This window comes from Mustela nigripes, chromosome 7 (genome assembly GCF_022355385.1).
Source record: "Mustela nigripes isolate SB6536 chromosome 7, MUSNIG.SB6536, whole genome shotgun sequence".
In the NCBI taxonomy this organism is placed as follows: Eukaryota; Metazoa; Chordata; class Mammalia; order Carnivora; family Mustelidae; genus Mustela; species Mustela nigripes.
In genome coordinates this window covers 88909849-88935463 of record NC_081563.1, presented here as the reverse complement: position 1 = coordinate 88935463, position 25615 = coordinate 88909849, and the positions used below count along the sequence as shown (strand labels likewise).

At 37.5% G+C, this 25615-nt stretch overlaps 1 protein-coding gene across 6 annotated transcripts in view; it reads right to left on the bottom strand.

Annotated features, from left to right (window-relative positions):
• Window positions 1-613: 613 nt before the first annotated feature.
• The window catches only part of CCDC138 (coiled-coil domain containing 138), a 133578-nt gene continuing 108576 nt past the window's right edge, over window positions 614-25615 (bottom strand). For 4 of the 6 annotated variants that reach the window (XM_059406390.1, XM_059406391.1, XM_059406392.1 and 1 more), the window contains exons 14-15: window positions 2715-2853; window positions 614-888 (exon numbers count right to left, since the gene is read on the bottom strand). In XM_059406390.1, the coding sequence (XP_059262373.1) occupies window positions 723-888; window positions 2715-2853 (305 nt within the window). In that variant the 3' untranslated portion in view covers window positions 614-722. The remainder of the gene's footprint in view (window positions 889-2714; window positions 2854-25615) is intronic. The other 2 variants (XM_059406394.1, XM_059406396.1) reach the window with 2 other exon arrangements.

Genomic DNA, 25615 nt, shown 5'->3' with positions numbered 1-25615 from the left:
CTCACCAAACCTCTGCCTCACCCAGACTTGTGGCTATTTCACTCCTCTTTGGCTATAGCAAGACATATCACTGGGTGTTGGGACTAAGATTTTTTTGTTTATTTTTCAGTTTTTTTTTTTTAACTTCTGTTGTACGCATATACTTTGGTGATAATTGTTTTGGAAAAAAATAAAAATAGAAAAAATTCTTTTTTTAAAGTACTCTGAACAGCACAATAAAAAAATCACTTTTGTGAATCTAGTTTCTATACAAAAGTTATAATATGAAGATGGCAAGTTAGAAGTTATGGATTTTTGCTTCTGAAAGGGGAAATTGCTAACACGTTAAGAAAGAATGACAAACATGATCTAATCCTCTTTCCCACACAAACACCAATTTTATTCCAAATAATCACATAATTTAAAAATTTTCCTAAAACACTCTTACAAAAAGTAACCCCACTGTCATTAATTCTGGAAATTCCATTTTCTACATTAGTAGTACTTACTAAGTACTACTACTGATTCAGTTCAACTTAGTACTTACTAAGTTGAACTGAATCAGTCCAAAAAGTCCACAGCTTCTATAGATTTCATTTTAAAAGTTAAAAAAAAAACTACTTTTCATGATAAATGACGCTACTGATAACTTTACTTGGTAGACTTTTAGTTACTTTGGTAATTTTCACAATCTTACAAATAAGAAACAACATACCATATACATAAAATAATAATAAGCCAGTCTAATGGCTTGCATTGGAGGCCAGGGAGTTGCATTTTGTCAAACCCAAATTGAACAGAGTTGAATTTAGGTTAATACAGAGAAAGGCATGCTCTGGATGTGTTGTCCTTTGTAATTCTTGAAGCATCAGATGAATAGTAAAAAGTTCAAAGAGCTTCTTGTTACTCCTGTAAGAGAATAAGTACATTAACTTAGCGCACACTCTCAGGGAGTTTATCTGAAATGACAAGGAGAGATCATTTACTTGTAAACGTGAGCAAATGGCAACTGGTTCCAACATAGAGCAGAACATAGGTTAACTAAAGGATTAATACGCCAAGACAAACAAAACAGACTTTAGGAGATAAGTTTAAAGTCGCAAAGCATTCAAAGAAGAAGAGAATATGCTTTATAATCCTGAAAACTGCACCTTAGTCACCATTAAAATGCTTGAGAATATTTTTTCCCCTCACAGTTAGAAAGAAAAATACTTGATCATCTTATTTTAAGTAAGTAGCAGAGTACTGGGTTACTTTCTGGCTTAGCTCCAACATACCTTTTCAATTATCCTCCTTCCAATAATGAGTCAGTAATTTGATTTTCAATCAGAATATATCTGAAATATATTTCTTATTTCCTTGTCTCCATGTATTTACGTCTTGAAAGAGATTATCAAATAACTTATGTAACCACCCACTTAATGCAAAACGATTCACATCTCTGTGCTATTAAAGCTTTATTTTAAGACCCCTTCTTGCGCATTATTCCCCACCCTCTTGCTGGAGCTTTGCTCTCCTTCTGAAATGAACGTAAGCTATAACACACATCAATAGTAAAATTATTTGGCTCAAGGGAGTACATTAAAAAAACAACTCTGAGACTACATAAAAAAAATCCCACAAATTAAGAGCTAAGACCCAATTAAACTTAAGTAATGTTACTACAGCTTCGTGGCACCACAGGTAAATTATAACAGGTCTTCCTGAGAATTCACCAAATACAAATCAAGACAACCATGATACAGTCAGTCTGCAAATGAAGGAAGACAATGAACTGATAAGCTTAACTGATGCCAGTCCAAAACTTGCTGAGTATGAGATTACAATTTGACAATTAATAATTTACTGTGATGTGATATTGTATGCTAGGCAGCAAGGAGAACATATGGACCCACTGTCACATATCTACAAATAATTTTAAGAGGTGTTGTATTTACTATTCAAGTATACTGAGGTCTGGTAAAACACCAAAGTTCACACCATGCAAATCACAGGTGAGGGGAAAGGGAAGGGGCAGAGGAGTTAAACAAGACCGAAATTTTACTGTTATAAACATGAGATGAGACAGGTGTTTAATTTGCCTCAAAAGAAACATGAGACTCTACCAAGATTAAGAAAATAAAGCTTAAAATCTATGTTCTTTATTTATAATTTAGTATCAATGTTTGCATCAGAGGAAAAGAAGAAAAAATGCAAAAAGGATTATAATAAAATCCAATTAGTGGCATAACAAGCCCATGGTTATTTCCTAAAATAAAACCAGTTACCAGTTATCATTTTAAATCTCTCCTGCTTGCTTCATTTTCATTCCCTAAATTCAGTTCAGTACATCAATAGGATCTGTAGATAGACAAGACTTTTAATATCTCTTTTAATTTTCACCTGTGGTATTACAGAGTATCAGTGTGCAGTAATTCACTCTGATACTGCCACATGGATGCTAAAAACTGCTCTTTGTTTTTGCATACTCTGTGGTATAACCTTAGATATAAGGTTCATTTAGCAGAAATGAATTACAGAAACAAGACATTCCTAGATAATGCTCTAATTCTCATTTGTCATTCCAAATGTATCTTAGACATGCATTAATATATCATGAATCTCAAGATTCTATATTTACTGGAACCTGTAACTTAATAAACAAAGTTGATTCAGTATAGGATTCAGAAAGGCCTAAATGATTGCAATAAGAGATCTTCCAAAAAAAAAATCTTAGGAAACAAAAATATTCTTACTTTATTTTGGAAAGTTTCTGCAGAATAATACTGAGCTTTTCTAGTATTTGAAGATCAAGTTTTGGGGTTCGAAGTAGCACAGAGCAAGTACGAAAAAATAAAGTGTTGCTACAGGCTTCCAGGAAAGGCTGCAAGGATTCTGCAAAACAAATCACCAGTGCTTCGCTGTTAGGGTGTAGCTAAAAGGAAACTGATAACAAACCAGAACTATGTAAGGTATTCATAAATACTAATTTGGATTTTCATTCTTTTTACACTTAAACTTTGAGCAAAAATACCTTCATTTGAAAAATGAAAATCTCCATTGGCTCTTGTTGAACAATGTAAACCAAAGATAAGACTATTTTCCCTAATATCCAACTTCCACTAGATAGTATTTAGCAGAAATCCCATGTTTGGAAGAATGGGGAAAGATCATTTCTTCAAAAAGTTCCTAACAGTAGGCTGAGTTTAAATAATTAACAATAAGAAATATTTGTGGATAGCAATCTTTTTAAAAACCTTACATTTAAGAATTTCATTTAAGTGTCAGTGACAATTTACATAATCAATGACTAGGGAATAACTTTTATTTTTGTAGAATATTTTATTTTTTAGTTTTTTTAAATTTTATTTTTTTCGGTGTTCCAAGATTCATTGTTTATGTACCACACCCAGCGTTCCATGCAATACATGCCCTCCTTAATAGTGGGTTACCCATCCCCCCACCCTCTCTCCTCTAAGAAGATGTGGTCCATATATGCAAATGGGATATTACTCAGCCATCAGAAAGGATGAATACCCAACTTTTGTATCAACATGGAAGGGACTGGAGATTATGCTGGTGAAATAAGTCAAGCAGAGAAAGTCAATTATCATATGGTTTCACTTACTTGTGGGACATAAGGAATAACATGGAGAACATTAAGAGAAGGAAAGGAAAAGTGAATTGGGGGAAATTGGAGGGGGAGAGGAACCATGAGAGACTGTGGACTCTGGAAATAACTCTTTAAGGACAAAAGCCAAAGGGTGAAAAGATTCATAAAAGGTTGAAAAATTTTACAAAGTATAAAATTTTATTGCCTATTAAAAAAAGTTACAAAATTTAAAAGGCAAAAGCTCTAAAAGACAAAAGCAAAACAAAAGGGAAATGTCAAACTTGAAGCAGAGACACTAAGAGGAAATCCCCTTGTAATATATTTACTAGAAGACTGATAATGTTAAAAGAAGCTCTTATAAATTATTAAGAAAAAGATGGACCGAATATTTTTAGTAATGAACAAAGGGCACAAGCAAAAAATCACAATGGAATAAATACAGAAAAAATATTCAACCTCAGTAGGAATAAAATAATTAGAATTGACAGATTTGTATCAAAAGGCTTATAAGCAGGTATATTCTTTGATTCAGCAATTTTGCCTCTAAAACTGTGTCTGAATCTAATTTATGCAAAGGTTTGAGAATAAGGGCCACAGTAAAGTTTGCAATAGTTAAAACTAAAAGATCTGTTAAAGTGGTTATGAGTTGAATACAATAATGCATAAAAATGCTTTGTAAGGTGTAAATCACTAATAATGGTAATTAGGAAACTTGAAAAGAAGCAAAAATCATAGAAAAATAATAAATTATGGCCTTTACAGTAGTTAAATTCCTATGTAAAAAGGCTCTGTAAAATTCAGAGGAGTGAATACAGGACTTTATTTCACACAGATAAATAAGTCAATAACAAAAAGGACAAAGGACATAAAAATATGATAGCTATGTATTCATCATTCTTTTTGAATCTATAAGCACAGCTTAAAAGGCTGTCTTTACTGAGTAAAGTAAACTATTCAATAATGAAACCAACAAAATCCACACTAGTAAAGTCAGAGCAATGTTGTGGTAACAGAAAATGAAAGGTGGTGCATGCTAGCAGTGGAATGCAAGAGCAATGGTCACCTGTCCTCTGCATTTTACCAAGTAGTAAAAAGTAGGAGGAAAAAATGTAATACTACCCCCACAGCACTCTAACCCAAGTACGGACTACACTTAGTTCACCAAAAGTCGTGTGTGTGTGTGTGTGTGTGTGTGTGTGTGTGTGTGCGCGCGCGCACGTGCGTGCATGTACATGTATGTATCTCAGTTACAGAATCTTCTTAGAGAATGAAAATGTAGGTTACAAATATAGCACACATAATCTACAAAGAACATTTATTACTACTTTTTTAAAGTAAGCTCCACACCTTGCATGGAGACCAACAACCCCGAGATCAAGAATCAGAGGCTTAACCAATGGAGCCAGCTATCATTAGAAATGGACTGATATTTCAAGCTGCTTCATTAAAACTGACAGTCTTCTTTTTTCAGATCCTGACACATATGATTTATGTCAACTCTGAACAAGAAAGGTAACTATATTACATGACTAACAGATTTTAATTTTAAAGCAGCGGATAAAGAACAATCATGTAAGTCACTACCAGAAAGTCCACTGAGGGTTCTTAATATACCGACAATCTATAATATTGATCTACAATATGTTCTCAATTTAAAAACCTAAAATCCACATTAAAAAGTTACAATGTTTTTTTTGTACAGTTGACCCTTGAACAATTTGAGTTTGAACTACATAGGCCCATGTATACACAATTTTTTCCTCAATAAATAGAGTACTGTAGATGAATTTTTTCTTCCTTATGATGTTCACCTGATGTTCTTTAGCTTTGTTATAAGAATATAGCATATAATACATGACATAAAAATAATATATGTAACATAAAATAATACTTTTAACATAAAAAATATGTGTTAATACTGTTCATGTTATCAGAAAGGCCTCAACAATGATCTCAAGATTTTATTTATTTATTTGACAGACAGAGATCACAAGTAGGCAGAGGGGCAGAGAGAGAGAAGAGGAAGCAGGCACCCTACGGAGCTGAGAGCCCGATGCGGGGCTCAATCCCAGGACCCTGGGATCATGACCTGAGCCGAAGGCAGAGGTTTTAACCCGCTGAACCACCCAGACGCCCCAAATAAAATCTTAAAAAAAAAAAAAAAAAAAGTGAACTCCCTTGTATGACCTATATAATGGAAAAGAGCCAAGACCATCCAAAAACTTTAATATATCAGCACATTTAAAATGTGAAGCTTATAAAGGTCTTTTAGAAGTAAAGTAGATTCACTAGTTTGATTTCCAACCATACTTTTAAATCTATGAGAAAGGCATAAAAAGAAAGAAAATTCTGATATTCTTATATGCATTGTGTTAGGTTTAACTCTAAGACTGAAACACTGCAGTTTTAACATTTTTTCATTACTCCGATGTTCAGATACATCTTTTATGCTTAGAAGAACTTTAATTTGAATAAAGGTGGCTAGTACAAAAGTGGGGGGGGGGGATTGAAGGCCCAATAAGCCAGATGACTTGTCTTCTAAAATTCATGTAACACAGGATAAATTACTTAGCATGATTCCTACATTCTTCACTAATTCACTGATTCCTACATTAAAATGGGAAGATAAAAATGGTTGATAAAATTTCTCTCCCCTAATACTTAGTCATAAGGATTAAAACTTTAAAGCAAAAAAAACCCCCCCAAACCCTCACCAACAACAACCAAAAAATGGGCAGAAGTTGAAGTCACAAACCTTAAAAAATGTTCTAGGATATAAACAAAGTTATAGAGTGGGAAGAGTTAGAAATGTGGCCAGGGTCCACCCCTCCTTAACAATATCTTCCATATCATATACTGGGGTTAACAAAACCTTGGGAATTCTTACTAACACAGCCCCCAAACCTGAAGAAGAACAAACTAAACAGCTGTTGTTACCTTTTCAATCTTCTGACTGGAAAACAGAGAAAGGGGCTGGCTTCCAGGGTCTATCTGAAAATAATGTTCCTGAGTACAGACTGCAGTATAGTGTAGAAGCCAGTCTAAAGCCAAAAGAATTTCTCTGTGAGAACAGGATACTCATACCGCCCACTTTCCTAACGTGAAATGAACCAAACAAGATATTTAGTCAAATCTCAGAAGTAAGAACAGTCCTGAGAATCTAACAGCATGTTATTAATACACCCATGGGGCACTGAAAAAACATATATATTAAGGAAAATGGCTTTTAAACTGTAGCTTGGAAGGGAGAAAATGAAAACTGGACTTGGCTATGGTAGTATGAAGAGAGAGCTCCATGCCTTCTATGAGGACACACAGAAAATGTGGACATGGAGGTCCAACTGAAAACAAGAGGAGAAACAGCATGGCAACATGGCATACATATTACATAAATCAATCAATCAGTCAATCAATCAATCAATAAGAAAGGATTATGGCAATGTACAAGACAATAAAATGTAAAAGAAAACACAACTCAAAAAACAGAACAGATTTCCATAAGACTTTTGAATTATATATTAACCTAATAAAAACATGGCTAGACAATAAGAAAAGATGATCAACAAAAAGATTTTTAAAAGACAAAATTTAAAAACCACCATTAAAAAATGTATATTTAGGGGTGCCTAGTTCAGTTGATTAAGTATCTAACTTGACCTCAGGGTTGTGAGTTCAAGCCCCACCTTGGGCTCCACGCTGGGTATGGAGCCTACTTAAGCAAACAAACAAACAAACAAACAAAAAACCCTGATAAATCACAAAACTGAAATAATATAGCTGAAAATTTGATTACTATCATAAAAATTTGAGATAATCCTAAATCATACCAATGAAAATGCTATAAAGAAATAATCAGAAAGAAACCAAGATATGGAAGACTATCAAAAAAAGATCCGAAAAAGGATAATTTGTATTCTTGATATCAAGTTAATAAAATAATACATATTGCAGTTTACCCTTGAACAACATAGGGTTTATGGTGCTGACCCCTCCCAACCCTACACAGTCAAAAATCTGTGTACAGAGGGAGAGGCAGGATGGCGGAGAGATAGGAGATCCTGTTTCAACCAGTCACCCTAAAGTGAGCTAAATATCTACCAGAACACTCTGAATACACATGAGATGTAGGATTATACACTTCTGGATCTCTAAGGTGGTGGAAGATGCCAGTGAAAAGGTAAAACACAGTGGGAATGTTCGGACTGATATCAGAAGATAAACAGAAGGGGAAGGGAGCCACCAGAAGCAACCCACTGGAAAGTAATACCCCAATATGAGAGTGCCCTGTGATTGGGGACCAGCATTAACTTGGAGTCTGGTTAAAAGCACTCAAAGAAATTCCTTAGGTACAGAGGAAAGCCCATTAGAATAACGTCAGACCTGTCCACAGAAATCTGGCAAGCCAGAAAGGGCTGGCAAGACATATTCAGGGCACTAAATGAGAAGAACATGCAGCCAAGGATACTTTATACAGCAAGGCTGACGCTCAAAATGAATGGAGAGATAAAGAACTTCTAAGACTGGCAAGGTTTATAAGAGTATGTGACCACCAAGGTGGCACCACAAGAAATATTAAGGGGGGTTCTATAAAAGAAGAAAGAACCCAAGAGTGACATAGAACAGAAATTTACAGAGACAATGTATAGAAACAAGGGCTTTACAGGCAACATGATGTCAATAAAAACTTACTTTCAATAATCACTCCCAACGTGAAAGGCCTACATGCTCTCATAAAATGGCACAGGGTTGCAGACTAGATAAAATAATAGGACCTGTCCATATGATGTCTACAAGAGACATCATATGTAAAGATGCACCCAGACTGAAAGTGAAGGGATGGAGAACTATCTTCCATGCCAATGGGCCTCAAAAGAAAGCTGGGGTAGTGATTCTCACATCAGATAAATTAGATTTTAAACCAAAGACTGCAGTCAGAGATAAAGAAGGACATGACATCATTCTTAAAGGATCTATCCACCAAGAAAATCTAATAATTTTAAGTATTTATGCCCCCAATACAGAAGCAGCCAACTACATAAGCCAACTGTTAAGATAGTCATACTGATACTAATACATTAATAGTAGGGGATCTTAACATCTCTAAGTAACAGAGAGATCATCGAAGCAGAAAATCAATAGAGAAATAAAAGCATTGAATGACACATTGGACCAGATGGACCTCAGAGATATATACAGAACATTCCACCCTAAAACAACAGAATACTAGTTCTTCTCGAGTGTACATGGAACTTACTCCAGAACAGACCACATACTGGGTCACAAATCAGGGCTCAACTGAAACCAAAAGATTGAGATTATTCCCCACATATTCTTAGACCACAATGTTTTGAACCTGGACCTCAGCCACAAGAAAAAGTTTGGAAGGAATTCGAATACTTGGAAGCTAAAGGCCACCCTGCTTAAGAATGTTTGGATCAACCAGGAAATCAAATAAGAACGTAAACAATTCATGGAAACCAATGAGAATGAAGACACATTGGTCCAAAACCTATGGGAGAAATACGTAGCCATCCAAGCCTCCCTCAAAAAAAATAAACTGAAACATCCAGAATACACTTGTTCTCTTTACACCTTGAAGAACCAGAAAATCAACAACAAAATAAGCCAACCCCATACACAAGAAGGGAAATAATCAAGATTAGAGCAGAGGTCAATGAGATAGGAACTAGAGATACAGCAGAACACATCAACAAAACTAGAAGCTGGTTTTTTGAAAGAATCAATAAAATCGATAAACCACTGGCCAAACTAATCCAAAAGAAAAGAGAGAGGACCCAAATTAATAAAATTATGAATGAAAAGAAAGAGATTATGACTAACACCAAGGAAACAGAAACAATCATAAGAAATTATTATCAATAGTTATATGCCAATAAGTTAAGCAACCTAGATGAAATGGATGCATTCCTGGAACCTATAAACTTTCAAAACTGAACCAAGAAGAAACTGGCAACCCAAATAGGCCAATATCTAGTTAAGAGATTGAAGCAGTGATCAAAAGCCTCCCAAAAAACAAGAGCCCAGGACCTGGAGAATTCTACCAAACACTCAAAGAAGAAATAATACCTATTCTCCTGAAGCTGTTTCAAAAAACAGAAACAGAAAGAAAACTTCCAGACTCTTTCTATGAAACCAGCATTACCCTGATCCCCAAACCTAGCAAGACCCCATCAAAAAGGCGAATTTCAGACCAAGATCCCTGATGAAAATGGATGCTAAAATTCTCAACAAGATCCTAGCTAATAGGATCCAACAGTACATTAAAAAGATTATCCACCATGACCAGGTGGGATTTATCCATGGGATGCAGGGGTGGTTCAACATTTGCAAATCAAACAACGTGATAGAACAAATCAATAAATGAAGAGAGAACCACATGGTTCTCTCAAATGATGCAGAAAAAGCATTTGACAAGATACGGCATCTGTTCCTGATTAAAACGCTTCAAAGTATAGGAATAGAGGGAACGTTCCTCAACTTCATCAAGTGTAAGAAAAACATGTAATACCCCAATACGAGAAATATCACAGCAAATATCATCCTCAATGGGGAAAAGCTGACAGCCTTCCCTTTGGGATCAGGAACACAACAAGGATGCCCACTCTCACCACTCTTGTTCAACATAGTATTAGAAGTCCTAGCAACAGCAATCAGACAACAAAGAGAAATAAAAGGTATTCAAATTGGCAATGAAGAAGTCAAACTTTCTCTCTTCACAGATGATATGATACTTTATATGGGAAAGTTTTATTTTGGGTTTATTTGGGTTTTGGGGAAAATCCAAAAGACTACACCCCCAAACTACTAAAACTCATTCAATTCAGTTACTAGCATTCATTACAGCAATTCAGTAATGTGGCAGGATACAAAATCAACGTACAGAAATCAGTTACCTTCTTTTACACTAACAATGAAAACACAGAAAGGGAAATTAGAGAATCGATTCCATTTACTATAGCAACAAGAACCATCAGATACCTGGGAATAAACCTAATCAAAGAGGTAAAGGATCTGTACTCGAGGAACTACAGAACACTCATGAAAGAAATTGAAGACACAAAAAGAAGGGCATTTTATACTCATGGATCAGAAGAATAAACAGTGTTGAAATGTCTATACTGCCTAGAGCAATCTATACTTTTAATGCCATCCCAATCAAAATTCCATTGGCATTTTTCAAAGAGCTGGAACAAACAATCCTAAAATTTGTATGGAACCAGAAGAGACCCCGAATTGCTAAGGAAATGTTGAAGAAGAAAAACAAAACTGGGGGCATCAGGTTGCCTGATTTCAAGCTTTACTACAAAGCAAGGATCACCAGACAGCATGGTACTGGCACAAAAACAGACACATAGATCAGTGGAACAGAGTAGAGAGCCCAGATATGGACCCTCAATACTATGGTCAAATAATCTTCGACAAAGCAGGAAAAAATATACAGTGGAAAAAAGTCTCTTCAATAAATGGTGCTGGGAAAATTGGACAGCTATGTGTAGAAGAATGAAACTCAACCATTCTCTTACACCATACACAAAGATAAACTCAAAATGGAAAAAAGACCTCAATGTGAGACAGGAATCTATCAAAATCCTAGAGGAGAACATAGGCAGTAATCTCTTCGACATCGACCACAGCAACATCTTTCAAGACATGTCTCCATTACATTCTAATACATACTCCAATACATTCTAGCTCCATCTACATTGTTGGAAATGGCAAGACTTCGTTCTTGTTGATGGCTGAGCCATATTCCATTGTGTGGGTGCATCTATATATGCACATATAGCCTATATGGATATATGGGCTATTATTGATAATGCTGCTATGAAGATTGGGGTGCATGTACCCCTCAAATCTGTATTTTTGTATCCTTTGGGTAAATACCTAGTAGTGCAATTGCTATGTTGTAAGGTAGTCTCTTTTTAACTTGTTGAGGAACTTCGATACTGCTTTCCAGAGTGGCTGCACCAGATTGCATTCCCACCAATAGTGTAAAAGGGTACCCCTTTATCCATATCCTCACCAACATCCGTTGTTTCCTGTGTTGTTGATTTTTAGCCATTCTGACAGGTATGAGGTATCTCCTTGTGGTTTTGATTTATATTACCCTGATGAGTTACGTTGAGCATCTTTTCATGTGTCTGTTAGCCATATATGTCTTCTTTGGGAAAATGTTCATGTCCTCTGCCCATTTCTTAACTGGATTATTTGTGTTTGGAGTATTGAGTTTGAGAAGTTCTTTATAGGTCTTGGGTACTAGTCCTTCACCTGATAATATCATTTGCAGATATTTTCTCCCATTCTTAGGCTGCCTTTTAGTTTTGTTTTTTCCTTCACTGTCCAAAAGCTTTTTATCTTTATAAAGTCCTAGAATATATTACGCCAAGTGAAATAAGTCAGTCAGAGAAAGACAAATATCATATGATTTCACTTATATGTAGAATTTAAGAGATAAAACAGATGAATATATGGGAAGGGGGAGAAAAGAGGGTGGGACACAAACCGGAAGAGACTCTTAATGAAAAATAACAAACTGAGGGTTGATGGACGGGAGGCAGGTGGAGAATAGGCCAAACAGTGATGGATATTAAGGAGGGCACTTGTTGTGATGAGTACTGGGTGTTGTTTAAGTCACAAATCACTAAAATCTACTCCTGAAACCAATATTACACTACATATTAACTAACTAGAGTTCAAGTAAAAATTTGAAAAGAAAGAAAGAAAACCATAGGAAGACAAAATACATCCACAGTACTATAATATATTTACAGAAAGAAAAAACAATCCATGTAGAATCCATGTAGGCACAGTTCAAACCTGTGTTGTTCAAGGGGTCAATTGATGTATGAAATGGTAAATGAACAAAGAAGTGGATCTGCGGATTGAAAAAGCACAATAGTGACCCAGGAAAATTTGCCTCAGAACATTAAATAGCAAGGAATACCCTAAACTTCAAAGATAAAATAGTCATTAGCCCTCTAAGCAAAAGAATAAATTATCACTAACAGGGAAAAATATCAGACTGTCTTTTCACTTCTCTGTAACAGTAAAAGCACAGATTGCAAATTTTTGAACAAAAGAAAGCAAGTTTTATACCTCTATACTCAGCACTACGTTAACTGGGGAGGAGGGATGTGGGACTCATATGGGAGAGGGAACAATTAAGAGATTATTCAAAAATAAGAACACAGAAATGTGGATGTTATGGTAAAAGAGCTATTTCTGAGCACTGAATATAAACTGATGTAAAACTAATATAAAGCAAAGTAGTAAGAAAATCAACATGAAGCACATTGCAAATTATGGCCACAGAACAGAATGAAAAATATAAACTGTGATAATGTTAAAAAAAAAAAAAACCCAAAACAACTAAAATGTCAGGAAGTCAAGGAAGGGGAGATGGAAAGTTCACTAGTGCTGCTGTCTTCATCTTTCCTAGCTAGGAGTCAATAAATGTCTAAAACTGAAAACAGTATTTAAAAGTCAGGATACACTAAATTGACTAATACAGTAGGGCCGCCTGGGTGGTTCAGCTGGTTGACTTGTGGTTTTGACTCAAGTCATGATCTCTTGGGTCAGGGATCAAGACCAGCATCAGGCTCCATGCTCAGCACGGAGTTTGCTCTGGATTTCCTGCCTCTCTCTCTCCCTCTGGCCCTCCCCCTGCTTGCTCATTCTCTCTCTCTAAATTAACTAATTAACCAGTTAATTAATTTTTAAAAATGACTACTAAGGTAAATTTTGTTATATTATTTTACAATTGAAAAAATAAAAAGAGAGAATGCTTTTTACCTTTTCTTAACAGAAAGAATTTGTGATATAAAATATTTATAACTCAAATCCATTTCATTTTTCCTGTTAAATAGATTTCAGTAAGATAACTGAAATTTTAATAAAAACTTGGGGAAAAAAGATTTCATTAAGTACATGTATAACAATATCATTTCTGTAAAAGTATTTTCATCTGTTTATCCATTCATCAATATTTTCATATGTACACAACTACAGAAAGATATCTGAAATAACATTTAATGATGGTTGCTTCTTTTCTTTCTTTTTTTTTTTTTTTTTAATTTATTTGACAGACAGAGATCACAAGTAGGCAGAGAAGCAGGCTGGGAGGGGGGAGCAGGCTCCCTGCTGAGCAGAGAGCCCCATGCAGGGCTTGATCCCAGGACCCTGGACTCATGACCTGAGCCAAAGGTAGAGGCATAACTCACTGAGTCACCCAGGCACCCCAATGACGGTCATTTCTAAATGATAGTTTGGTGATGTTTAAAAAAAAAACACACTTTTACATTTATCCTTAGCCTCATCTTTTTTTAAGTTCTAAAAGCTTTTTTATTTAATTTCTAAGTTGTGGTTAAATATGCAAAAAACTTACATTTTAATCATTATTAAGTTACAGTTAGTATTAAGTAATTCACATTGTTGTGCAACCATCCATCTCTAGAAATTTCCATCTTCTCTAAAAGGAACTGTACCCAATAAACACTAACACCCACTTCCGTCTGTCCCCCAGCTCCTGGCAACCAACACTCTACTTTCTCTCTTTATAGATTTGACTATTTTAGTATCTTGTGTAAGTGGAATCATATAAAACTTGTCTTTTTGTGTCTGGCTAATTTCACTTAGCATAATGTCCTCCAGGTTCATCCAAGTCATAGCAGGTGTCAAAATTTCCTTCCTTTTTAAGGCTGAATGATACTCAATTTTATGTATATACCACATTTTTCCATGCTTCTTTCAAGATTCTTTCTTTGACTTCTGACAGTTTTATTATCATGTGTCTTCACTGTGAGCTCTTTGGGTTTTTCTGAAGTTCACTGAGCTTTGGAATTCGGTGAGCTTAAGATTTGTAAAACTATGTCTTTCTTCACACTTGATAAGTTTTCAGCCATTATTTTTTCAAATAGATTATTGAAGGGGCAAATTTTTCCGCCCCCCTTCTCTCTCTTCTTCTGGGACTACCATGATATGCATATTGACCAGCCTCGTGATGTCCTGTAAGTCCCATGGGCTCTGCTCTGTTCCCTTTTCTTCATTTTTCCTTCTTTTTGCTCCTCAGTCCTGTAATTTAAAATGCCTGTCTTTAAGTTCACTGATTCTTTCTTGTGCTTGTTTAAATCTGCTGTTGAAACTCTCTAATGTTTTTTGGTTCAGTCACTGCATTTTTCAGCTCGAGAATTTCTATTTGGTTCCTTTTTATTAAACTCCAGCACTTTGTTGAAATTCTCATATTTTCATACACAGTTTTCCTGACTTCTTTTGGTTCTTTGTGTTTTCTTTTAGCCCTTGTGTATATTTAAGATAGTTGCTTTAAAGTCTTTCCCGAGTGAGTTTCTTTGCATGCTTCTTTGGGGATATTTTCTCAAGATTTAGTTATTTATTTATTTTTTAATAGGCCATGTTCCCTGTTTCTTTGTATGCCTTGTAATTTTTTTGCTGAAAACTTATCATTTGAAAAATGAACCACCTTTCCTAGTCTTTGCAGACTAGTATGGAAGATCTTCTTCATTAATTAGCAGTCCCCTGGGCCCTTGGGAATAATGCAAAGTATAGGCCTAGGGTCTTCTCAGGTCTTTTTTAGGTGTAAGTCCTATCAGGGTCTATAAGTGTGCTTTTTCTTTTCTCTCTTTCTTTTTTTTAAAAGAGTTTATTTGTTTGAGAACAAGAGATAGTGAGCGAGCATGAGTGGGGGGAGGAGCAGAGGGAAAGGGAGAAGCAGATGCCACGCTCAGCACAGTGCCCAATGTGGGGCTTAATCCCAGGATCATGAGATCATGACCTGAGATGAAATCAAGAGTCTGATGCTTAACTGACTGAGCCACCCAGGCACCCTTTTTCCAATTTCCCCTGGCTGCTTTTAAATGTTTTAATTTCCCAGAGTCTCACCCCAGCTTATTCTCCACACCTCAGATGTGTGGAGAATAGTCTGTCTATAATTTCTTGTCCCAGGCATCTGCAGTCTACCGTACCCTGCAGCTTTCAAGTGCCCTGGTGCCCACCACTGCCCTTCTCAGCCTTCAGTTTGAGATCCAATCTATTTATAAATGTCCTAGTCCATGCTCTGAATCAGGCAAAGAGAGAACCCAATCCTTTGGACCACCCAGATAGGCCAGAATATTTCAAACTAGTTCACTGTCTTTTCTGTTTGAGGGACAGAGTAATGAATTGACTACTTCCTCCCATCTGCCCTGTACCACACCAGCAGTGGGGTGGTGTAAAGGCAATAAAAAGGTAACAAAAGGGGTGCCTGGGTCGCTCAGTGGGTTAAGCTTCTGCCTTCGGCTCAGGTCATGATCTCAGGGTCCTGGGATCGAGCCCCACAATCGGCTCTCTGCTCAGAGGGGAGCCTCCTCTCCAACACCTGCCTGCCTCTCTGCATACTTGTGTTCTCTGTCAAATAAATCAATTTAAAAAAAACCTAAAAAAAAAAAGAGAGAGAACAAAATTTCCTAATGTTTTTGAATACGGCTTTTTTTGAATATACATTAGGTTGACTGCTACAGATCTTTGACTAGTTTTCAGAGCTCCTATAAAGTTAATTTAGTCAGTCCGTAGTTGTTAATTTGATATTTCTGTGAAGGAATGAAGGCTGGAGCATCCTAGTCTACCACCTTGCTGACATCTATCTCCACTTGAATTTTAAAATAATAAACCTCTACCTTCCAAATAAAGACTTTAAAGAAAGCAGAATTTTTAGTGGCTTAATCAAACAGATTATTGTTTCTCTCTTAAGAGGTAGGCACTTCCTAGAACTGGTTCTAGGACTGGTGCAAAATAATGCCATCAGAAACCCAAATTCTTCATTTCAGACTGTTTCTTCACATTATAATTCATGGTCAAAAGGCTCTACAGGACAAGGTAAAAAGAAGGGTGTAGTGTAGGGACAGTGCCAATCATATGTTCCCTCTTATCAGAAAGCCAAAATATAGTTTCCTAGAAACTCTCAGTGGAATTCCAATATCCCCCTCACTGGCCACACATGTGTCACGCATGTGGCCATTCCTGTCAGTGAGAGCACTGAGTAGGCGAAAGAGAAAGGGATGGGAATGGTGATGGGGGAGGGAGCCCATAAGGTTTGCCACAAGGGGCTAACTTATCTCCTGAAAACAATTTTTTTCAATGCTTTTTTGAGTCACAATATTTTATGTAATTTTGTAGTTTATAGCTTGGTGGAAAGTATTTAAATCTCCAATTTGAAAGGATTACCCGAAGACACAATCAATCTCAGTTATAGGTTATTTTCAGTAGTAAGAGGAAAGTGACATAAGAACTGTCTGTATCAACATTATACTAATATTTGACAAAATACTATATTAGCAAGCAACATAAGAAAATAAACATTCTTATTAATTAAAAGTCAATCACTTAAATCTCACAAGAGAATTATCTATCTAAGACCTGCCAATATTTCAAAAGCAGCTGTTTGTTTCTAAAAAGTATATGCTATCAGCAATTCAGTACAATCTTTGGTAATGATTATCTTGCCTATGTTAAACATCAACCTGTTGGTAACTTACTAGAGTACTTTATGTAGTTTTTATGCTAAGAATCTAAGTCCCTATTTTCCAAATAGCAGCTATTTTAATCTTTTCATAATTCTAAGACAAAGTGATAATCAGAATAAAATTATTTTAAAAGCAAACTCTCAGCTCTCAGATATACATATTAACATGTTATTACATGGGACAATATATAACTTTTGCATAGTAAGGCTTTTTAATTTCCAGTTCTGATGGTTCAAAAGTTATAACATGACTGGGACACCTGGGTGGCTCAGTTGGTTAAGCATCCAGCTCTTGATTTCATCTCAGGTCATGGAGCCCTACATCAGACTCCATGCTCAGTGTGGAGTTTGCTTGGGATTCTTTCCTCCCACTCTACTCCTCTTCCTGCTCACGTACTCTTTCTCTCTCTCTCTAAATTAAATAAATCTTCAAAATTTATAATATGGCAACATTCAACGTCAACCAAAAAACATCAGCTGCCCATCCTTTCACTGAATAAAGGTCAATAAATTCCTAAAAAGGAAACAAAAACAAAAGTAAGAAGGATATCCACAGGTAATTTTTTGAAAACACCCAACTCTACAGAAATTCCCCTCCTTAGTTTTTTCCAAGTTTACCTTCACTCCCTTATGGAACAAGGTGGGCTATAAAACACACTTAAGATTTCCTACTTCTTGAAAGATGATGGAGTTTGTCAGGGGCCTGAGGTGAGAGAAGTGTTAGTCCAGAGACAAAGGCTCTTTTTGGAGTAGGACAAACCCAAACAGAGTTCCTAGTCTGCTCAAATCCCTGTTCTTTCCTCTACTTGCTCATTCCTGAAAGAATTCTAAAGCTTCCCCCTACTATCCCCACTTTCCTTTCTTTTTTAATCCCTGGGACACAGTGAGTGCTGACACTACTTTCTGCTCTGGAATCTCTCAATTCTAGGTTCCTAAGTCCAAGGGAAGCTTCTCTTTTTCTGAAAGACTAATTTATTCCTAATCACCACCATGGCCATAGCCATGTGACATTAAACCAGTCACTTAATTTCTCAGAGTGTCAGGTAGCCATTTATCTACAAGCATAGCATGTTTTATTCACTTCACTTATTTCACTGGTATTGTGGGTTTTTGTTTTTGCTTTACTAATTGAAGGTCTGTGGCAATCCCGTTTAAGCAAGTCTATCAGTGACATCTTTCCAAAAGCATCTGTTCACTTCATATGTCTGTGTCACATTTTGGTAATTCTTTCAATATTTTATTGTGATTTTTGACTATTACTATATTTGTTATATGATCTGTGATCAGTGATCTTTGATGTTACTATTTTAATTGTTTTGGGGTGCCACAAACCACACCAATGTTTAAGATGGTGAACTTAACTGATAAATGCTCTGTGTGTTCTGACTGCTCCACCAAATAGCATTCCCCCACTCTGTGTCCGTCTCCTCAGGCCTTCCTACTCTCTCACACAACACTCCTGAAATTAGGCCAATTAATAACCCTACAGTGGCTTCTACATGCCCAAGTAAAAGGAAGAGCATGCTGTAAAGGCATGTCCAAAGCCAAGATATGTCAAAAGCTAAACTTCTTGCACCAAACAGTTAGCCAAGCTATGAATACAAAAGAAAAGTTCTTGAAGGAGATTAAAAATGTTACTCCAGTGAGTACATGAATGCTAAGACAGAAAAACAGCCTGGATATATCATCAAACCAGCCACAACATTCCCTTAAGTCAAAGTCTAAATCACAGCAAGGACCTCCTTTCAACTGTATGAAGACTAAGAGAGGTGAGGAAGCTGTAGAAGAAAAGTCTGAAGCTAGCAGAGGATGGTTTATGACATTTAAAGGAAGAAGCCATCTCCATATCATAGAAATGCAATGTGAAGCAGCAAATGCTGATATAGAAGCTGTAACAAATTATCCAGAAGATCTAAGTAAGATAATGAAGGTGGTTACACTAAATAAAAGATTTTCAATGTAGATGAAACAACTTCTATTAGAAGAAATGCCATCCAGGACATCATAGCTAGAGAGAAGTCAATGTACAGCTTCAAAGCTTCAAAGGACATGCTGACTCTCTTGTTAGGGGCTGATGCAGCTGGTGACTTTAAGTTGAAGCCAATGCTCATTTAACATTCTGAAAATCCTAGGGCCTTTAAGAATCATGCTAAATCTACTCAGCCTGTGCTCTGTCAGTGGAACAACAAAGCATGGATGACAGCACATCTGTTGACAACATGGTTTACTGAATATTTTAAGCCCACTATTGAGACCTACTGCTCAGAAAACTCCTTTCAAAATATTACTGGTCATTGACAATGCACCTGGTCACCCAACAGCTCTGATGGGAATATGAAGATTAATGCTATTTTCATGTCTGCTAACACAACCACCATTCAGCAGCCCATGAATCAAAAAGTAATTTTGACTTTCAGGTCTTATTATTTAAGAAATACATTTTGTAAGGTTATAGCTGCCACAGATGATGATTCCTCTGATGCACCTAAGCAAAGTCAACTGAAAACCACCTGGAAAGGATTCACCATTCTAGACACCATTAAGACCATTCATGATTCAAGAGATACGATATCAAAAGGAATTTGGAAGAAGTTGATTCCAACCCTCTTGGACGACTTTCAGGGAAGAGGTTCAGGATTTCAGTGAATGATTTAACTGCAGAGGTGGTATAAATGGCAAGAGAACTACAATTAGACGTTGAGCCTGAAGATGTGACTGAATTATTGCAATCTCATGATAAAACTTGAATAGATAAGGCATTGCTTCTTATGGACGAGTGAAGAAGGTGGTTTCTTGAGATGGAATCTAGTCCTGGCGAAGATGCTATAAAGATTGTTGAAATGACAACAAAAGATTTAGAATATCACATAAACTTAGTTGATAAAGCAGCAGGGTTTGAGAGGATTGACTCCACAACTTTGAAAGAAGCTGTGCTGTGGTAAAAATGCTATCACACAGTATCAAACTCTACAAAGAAATTGTTCATGAAGGGAAGAGTTAATCAATGTGGCAAACTTGTCTTATTTTAAGACATTTGCCTCAGCCACCCCAATCTTCAGGAACTACCACTCTGATCATTCAGCAGCCATCAAGACAGTGGCAAGACCCTCCACCAGCAAATATATTACAACCAGGGCGCCAGGGTGGCTCAGTTGGTTAAGTGACTGCCTTCGGCTCAGGTCATGATCCTAGAGTCCTGGGATCAAGTCCCGCATCAGATTCCCTGCTCGGCGGGGAGTCTGCTTATCCCTCTGACCCTCCCCCTTCTCATGCTCTCTCTCTCTCAAATAAATAAGTAAAATCTAAAAAAAAAAAAAATTACAACCTACTGAAAGCTTATATGATGGTTAGCAGTTTTTAGCAATAAAGTATTTTTTAAAATTAAGGTATGTACATAGGTTTTAAAGATATAATGCTATTGCACATTTAAAAGACAACAGTATATTGTAAACACTGGGAAAGCAAAAAATTCATATGACTCAATTTATTGCAATATTCACTTTTTTGCAGTAGTCTGGAAGCCAGCCTATAATCTCCCAGAGGTATGCCTATATATGCAAAATAAGCAGCTGAACTAGAGGAGCAGTTCCTAACTCAGTGACTCATGCCATCTTTTTACAACAAAACACTTTATAAAACATTTTTAACATTTCCTTTAAAATAAAAAGGAAAAGAAAAAAGAAAAACTAACTTATGATAGTGTACTATTTCAATACATCAGTGCTTGAAACTGTATTGTAAAACATAATAAAGTAGTCAGATGCTTGTATCTGTACAATGAATCAGCAAGAATGAAACAAGTATACATGCAAACTGGTACCAACAAAAGTCTCACACTAATGATGGAAAGAAGGAAAGAATTCTATGGTAGGCTAAATAGCAGCCCTTCAAAAAATGTCTACATACTAAACACTAGCACTTGTGAACGTTATCTCATGACAAACACTTTGCAGATGTCACTAAAGTAAGAATCTTGAGATGGAGAGATTACCGTGGATCACCCAGCTGGGCCTAAACACAATCACAAGTGTCCTTATAAAAAGGAAGCAGAGGGAGATTTCAGACAGCAGGGGAAATCACTCCCAGGTCAGGTACCCGCCCCTGTGTCTTAATACCCACCGAAATGTTTCAAATTAGTCTGTTTATTCTGCCTTTCCCATATCTTCCCATGAAAACCACAAGAAAGGTTCCAGCTCTCAGTTCCCCTGCTGACTGACCCTGGTGCTTCCCCCTATGTGGCTCTGCAGCATGGAATGCCCCCCTGCAGTTACAAACTGTAAGAATAAAGGATTTTTTTTAAAATTTTTCAGTGTTCCAGAATTCATTGTTTATGTACCACACCCAATGCTCCAAGCAATATGTGCCCTCTATAATACCCGCCACCAGGCTCACCCAACCTCTCACCACCACCCCCACCCGCCCTGGCCTTTCCAAAACCCTCAGATTGTTTCTCAGAATCCACAGTCTCTCATGGTTCATCTCCCCCTCCAATTTCCCCCAACTCCCTTTTCCTCTCCATCTCCCCATGTCCTCCGTGTTATGTTATTCCTTATGCTCCGCAAGTAAGCAAAACCATATGATAATTGACTCTCTGCTTGATTTATTTCACTCAGCATAATCTCTTCCAGTCCTGTCCATTTTGATACAAATGTTGGGTATTCATCCTTTCTGATGGAGGCATAATACTCCATAGTATAAATGGACCACATCTTCTTTATCCATTCTTCCGTTGAAGGGCATCTTGGTTCTTTCCACAGTTTGGTAACTGCGGCCATTGCTGCTATGAACATTGGGGGTACAGATGGCCCTTCTTTCCCTTCTTTTCACTACATCTGTATCTGTGGGGTAAATACCCAGTAGTGCAATTGCAGGGTCACAGGGAAGCTCTATTTTTAACCTCTTAAGGAATCTCCACACTGTTTTCCAAAGTGGCTGCACCAACTTGCATTCCCACCAACAGTGTAAGAGGGTTCCCCTGAATAAGGGATTTTTTAATGATGGTTACCTCCTGATCTGTTGGCCTCACCATACTTGAATAATAATAAAACCTATATTTTCAAAATGACCTAAGAGGCAGAGATTAGAGTAATATAGCCACAAGCCAAGGAATGCCAGCAGCTATCAGAAGATGGAGGAGGCAAGGGACAGATGTTCCCCTAGAGGCTCTAGAAGAAGGGTGGCCCTGTTAGTGCCTTGATTCTGGCCATGAAACTGATGTCAGACTTCTGGCTTCCAGAACTATAAGAGAACAAATGTCTATTGTTTGAAGCACCAGCTTTCTGGTAATTTGTTACAGCAGTCACAGAAAAGTGATATAAAAAGCAACATGTCCCCATCCCAGGGGAAAGCAGAAACAAGAAGAAAGATGTTAAGTTAATGGCACACATAAAGTAAAATGGAAAGGAAGAAAACTTAATATTTTAGTTGTTACAGTAAATGTAAATGGGTAATCACAAGTGAGACTGGTTTATTATTTTCCTTTGTGATGCAAACAAACAAAATCAGCAATAAATTCTATGAAAAACATCTCCAGAGAGGAGGCAAGATGGCAAAACCATAGGAGACCTCATTTCATACGGTCCTTTGAATTTAGCTAGGTGATTATCAAATCATTCTAAATACATGTGAATTCAACCTGGGATGTAAGAAAAGAATTGCTGAAATTCTACAAATAGAAAAGCAACCATATTTTGCAAGGTAGGAGGTGTGGAGAAGTGAATCTAAGGGGATATAGGGGAAGATAAATGGCAGGAGGGGAGAGCCTCCAAAAGCTGACTACCAGAAAGTGATTAAAGCCCAGAGCACAAAATCACAACCTTCAGAAGTCTGCTCTACTGAGAGATGCCCCTAACTGAAAGGTGCTCAGATGGCGAAGCAGGGCAGAATCCTAGGTGGAACAGTGTGGTCTTAGGATCCCTGGGGTCAAAGAAAGAGGATGCCTGAGCAGGCAGAGTTTCCAGGCACTGGAGAACGGAAACCAGTTATGGTCAGCAAGCCTGGAAGTGGGCTCTCAGCTCAGCTAGCCATAAACCTTGAACCTCTCTGTGGAAAGAGGGGGGCAGAGGGGGCTGCAAAGGGCAAAAACACAGGGACCCTCTGCCTTCTCCTGGGAGGATCGGTATGGGCATGTACCACAAGAGCCTGCAGAGTTTGGCACACACAAAACTGAAGACTGCTTATCCTTGAGGATTTACTGAAGAAAAGGGACCATGATCTTTCAGCTCTGGGGCTGGAGATGAGGCTTGGTCATTTTTATTTTCATCCTCTACAGAGGCACAGAAAGCCTCCAGGGAGCAAAGGACACACATGGCAATGGGTAGCAGCTTACACTGAGCCCAGGCACCTGGCAAGGGGTGATGCAACTAACTCCACTCAGGCAAAAACACCTAAGAAACAGTGCAGCAGGCCCTGCCCTCAGAACACCAGCTGGAACAACAGGTGAACACCAAGTTTATGGAGCACTAGGGGAAAATTGTATATAGAATTTGAGGGTTTTATCTCGTGATTCATTTATCTTTGTTTAACATTTTTTCTTTTTTCCTTTTCAACTAGTTTCTTATTTTATCAATTCTCTGTTTTTAAGTCTTTTTCTAACTTTCATTTCTTACATTTACATATTTAAATACATTCTCCATTTCTGGCTTCCTTCACTGTATTCATCTTTTGTATATATGTAAGTTTTACTTTCTTTACACTACTGGATTCAGTGTCTTCTAAAATCAGAGACGAAAATACACCTAAGACCAAGTCATCACCCTGTTTTGTCCATCTGGGAGACTACAGTTTCTCACCTCCACCCCTTTTTTTTTCTTTGTCTTTTCTTTTTTATTTTCTGACCTCTTCAGATTTATCTATTGTGTATTTCACTTGGGCCATAGTTATTTTTTATTTTCTTCTCTCGTTCATCCATTCTTCTCTGGGCAAAATGACTAGAAAAAGGAATTCACACCAAAAGAAAGAACTATAGGTAATACTCTCTGCCACAGATGTAATCAACATGGATGTAAGTAAAATGTCAGAGCTAGAATTCAGGATAATGACTAAAAAGTTACTAGCTTGGCTTGAGAAAAGCAAAAAAGACACACTAAAGAATCTCAGTGCAGGGGAGGAGTCAAGATGGCGGAGAAGTAGCAGGCTGAGACTACTTCAGCTAGCCAGACATCAGCTAGATAGCTTATCTAAAGATTGCAAACACCTGCAAATCCATCGGCAGATCGAAGAGAAGAAGAACAGCAATTCTGGAAACAGAAAAACAACCACTTTCTGAAAGGTAGGACTGGCAGAGACGTGAATCCAAAGCGACGGGAAGACAGATGGGGGGGGCGGGGAGGAGCCAGCTGCAGGCAAGCAGTGGAGCAACGGAGCACAAAATCAGGACTTTTAAAAGTCTGTTCCACTGAGGGACATCACTCCAGAGGCTAAACCGGGGCGAAGCCCATGCAGGGTCAGCATGGCCTCAGGTCCCGCAAGGTCACAGAAGGATCAGGGGTGTCTGAGTGTCGCAGAGCTTGCGGGTATTGGAACGGGAAAGCCGGCTACAGAGACAGAGCCGACAGTAAGATCACAGCTAGGGGTTACCCTGAACCAGACACAGGCTCGGTGAGCTCAGAGCGCGGCCGGAGGTCAGGCAGACAGGAGTAACTGGGCGCTGTTGTCTGAGGGCGCACTGAGGAGTGGGGCCCTGGGCTCTCGGCTCCTACAGGCCGGAGACCAGGAGGCCGCCATTTGTATTCCCATCCTCCAGAACTCTATGGAAAGCGCTAAGGGACCAAAAGCTCCTGAAAGCAAACCCAAGCAGATTACTCAGCCAGGCCCCTGGTAAGGGCGGTGCAATTCCACCTGGGGCAAAGACACTTGAGAATCACTACACCAGGCCCCTCCCCCAGAAAATCAACAAGAAATCCAGCCAAGACCAAGTTCACCTACCAAGGAGTGCAGTTTCAATACCAAGGAGAGCAGCAGAATTCCAGAGAAGGAGAAAGCAAAGCACGGAACTCACGGCTTTCTCCCTGTGAATTTTTTTAGTCTCACAGTTAATTTAATTTTTCTCGTTATCATTTTTTTTTTTTTTCGCCTTCTGGTAAAATCTTTTTTTTAACTTTTACCCTTTTCTTTTTTAACGTTTTTTAACTAGTTTAGCTAATATATATATTTTTTCTTTTTTATATTTTTCTTTATTCTTTTTCCTTTTTTTAATTCTTTTCTTTTCTTTTTCTTTTTTTTTCTCTTTTTTTTCTTTCTTCCTTTTTGAACCTCTTTTTATCCCCTTTCTCCCCATTCACATTTGGGATCTCTTCTGATTTGGTTAAAGCATATGATCCTGGGGTTTTTGCCACCCTTTTAGTATTTTACTTGCTCCTTCATATACCCTTATCTGGAAAAAATGACAAGACGGAAAAATTCACCACAAAAAAAAGAACAAGAGGCAGTACCGAAGGCTAGGGAACTAATCAATACAGACATTGGTAATATGTCACATCTAGAGTTCAGAATGACAATTCTCAAGGTTC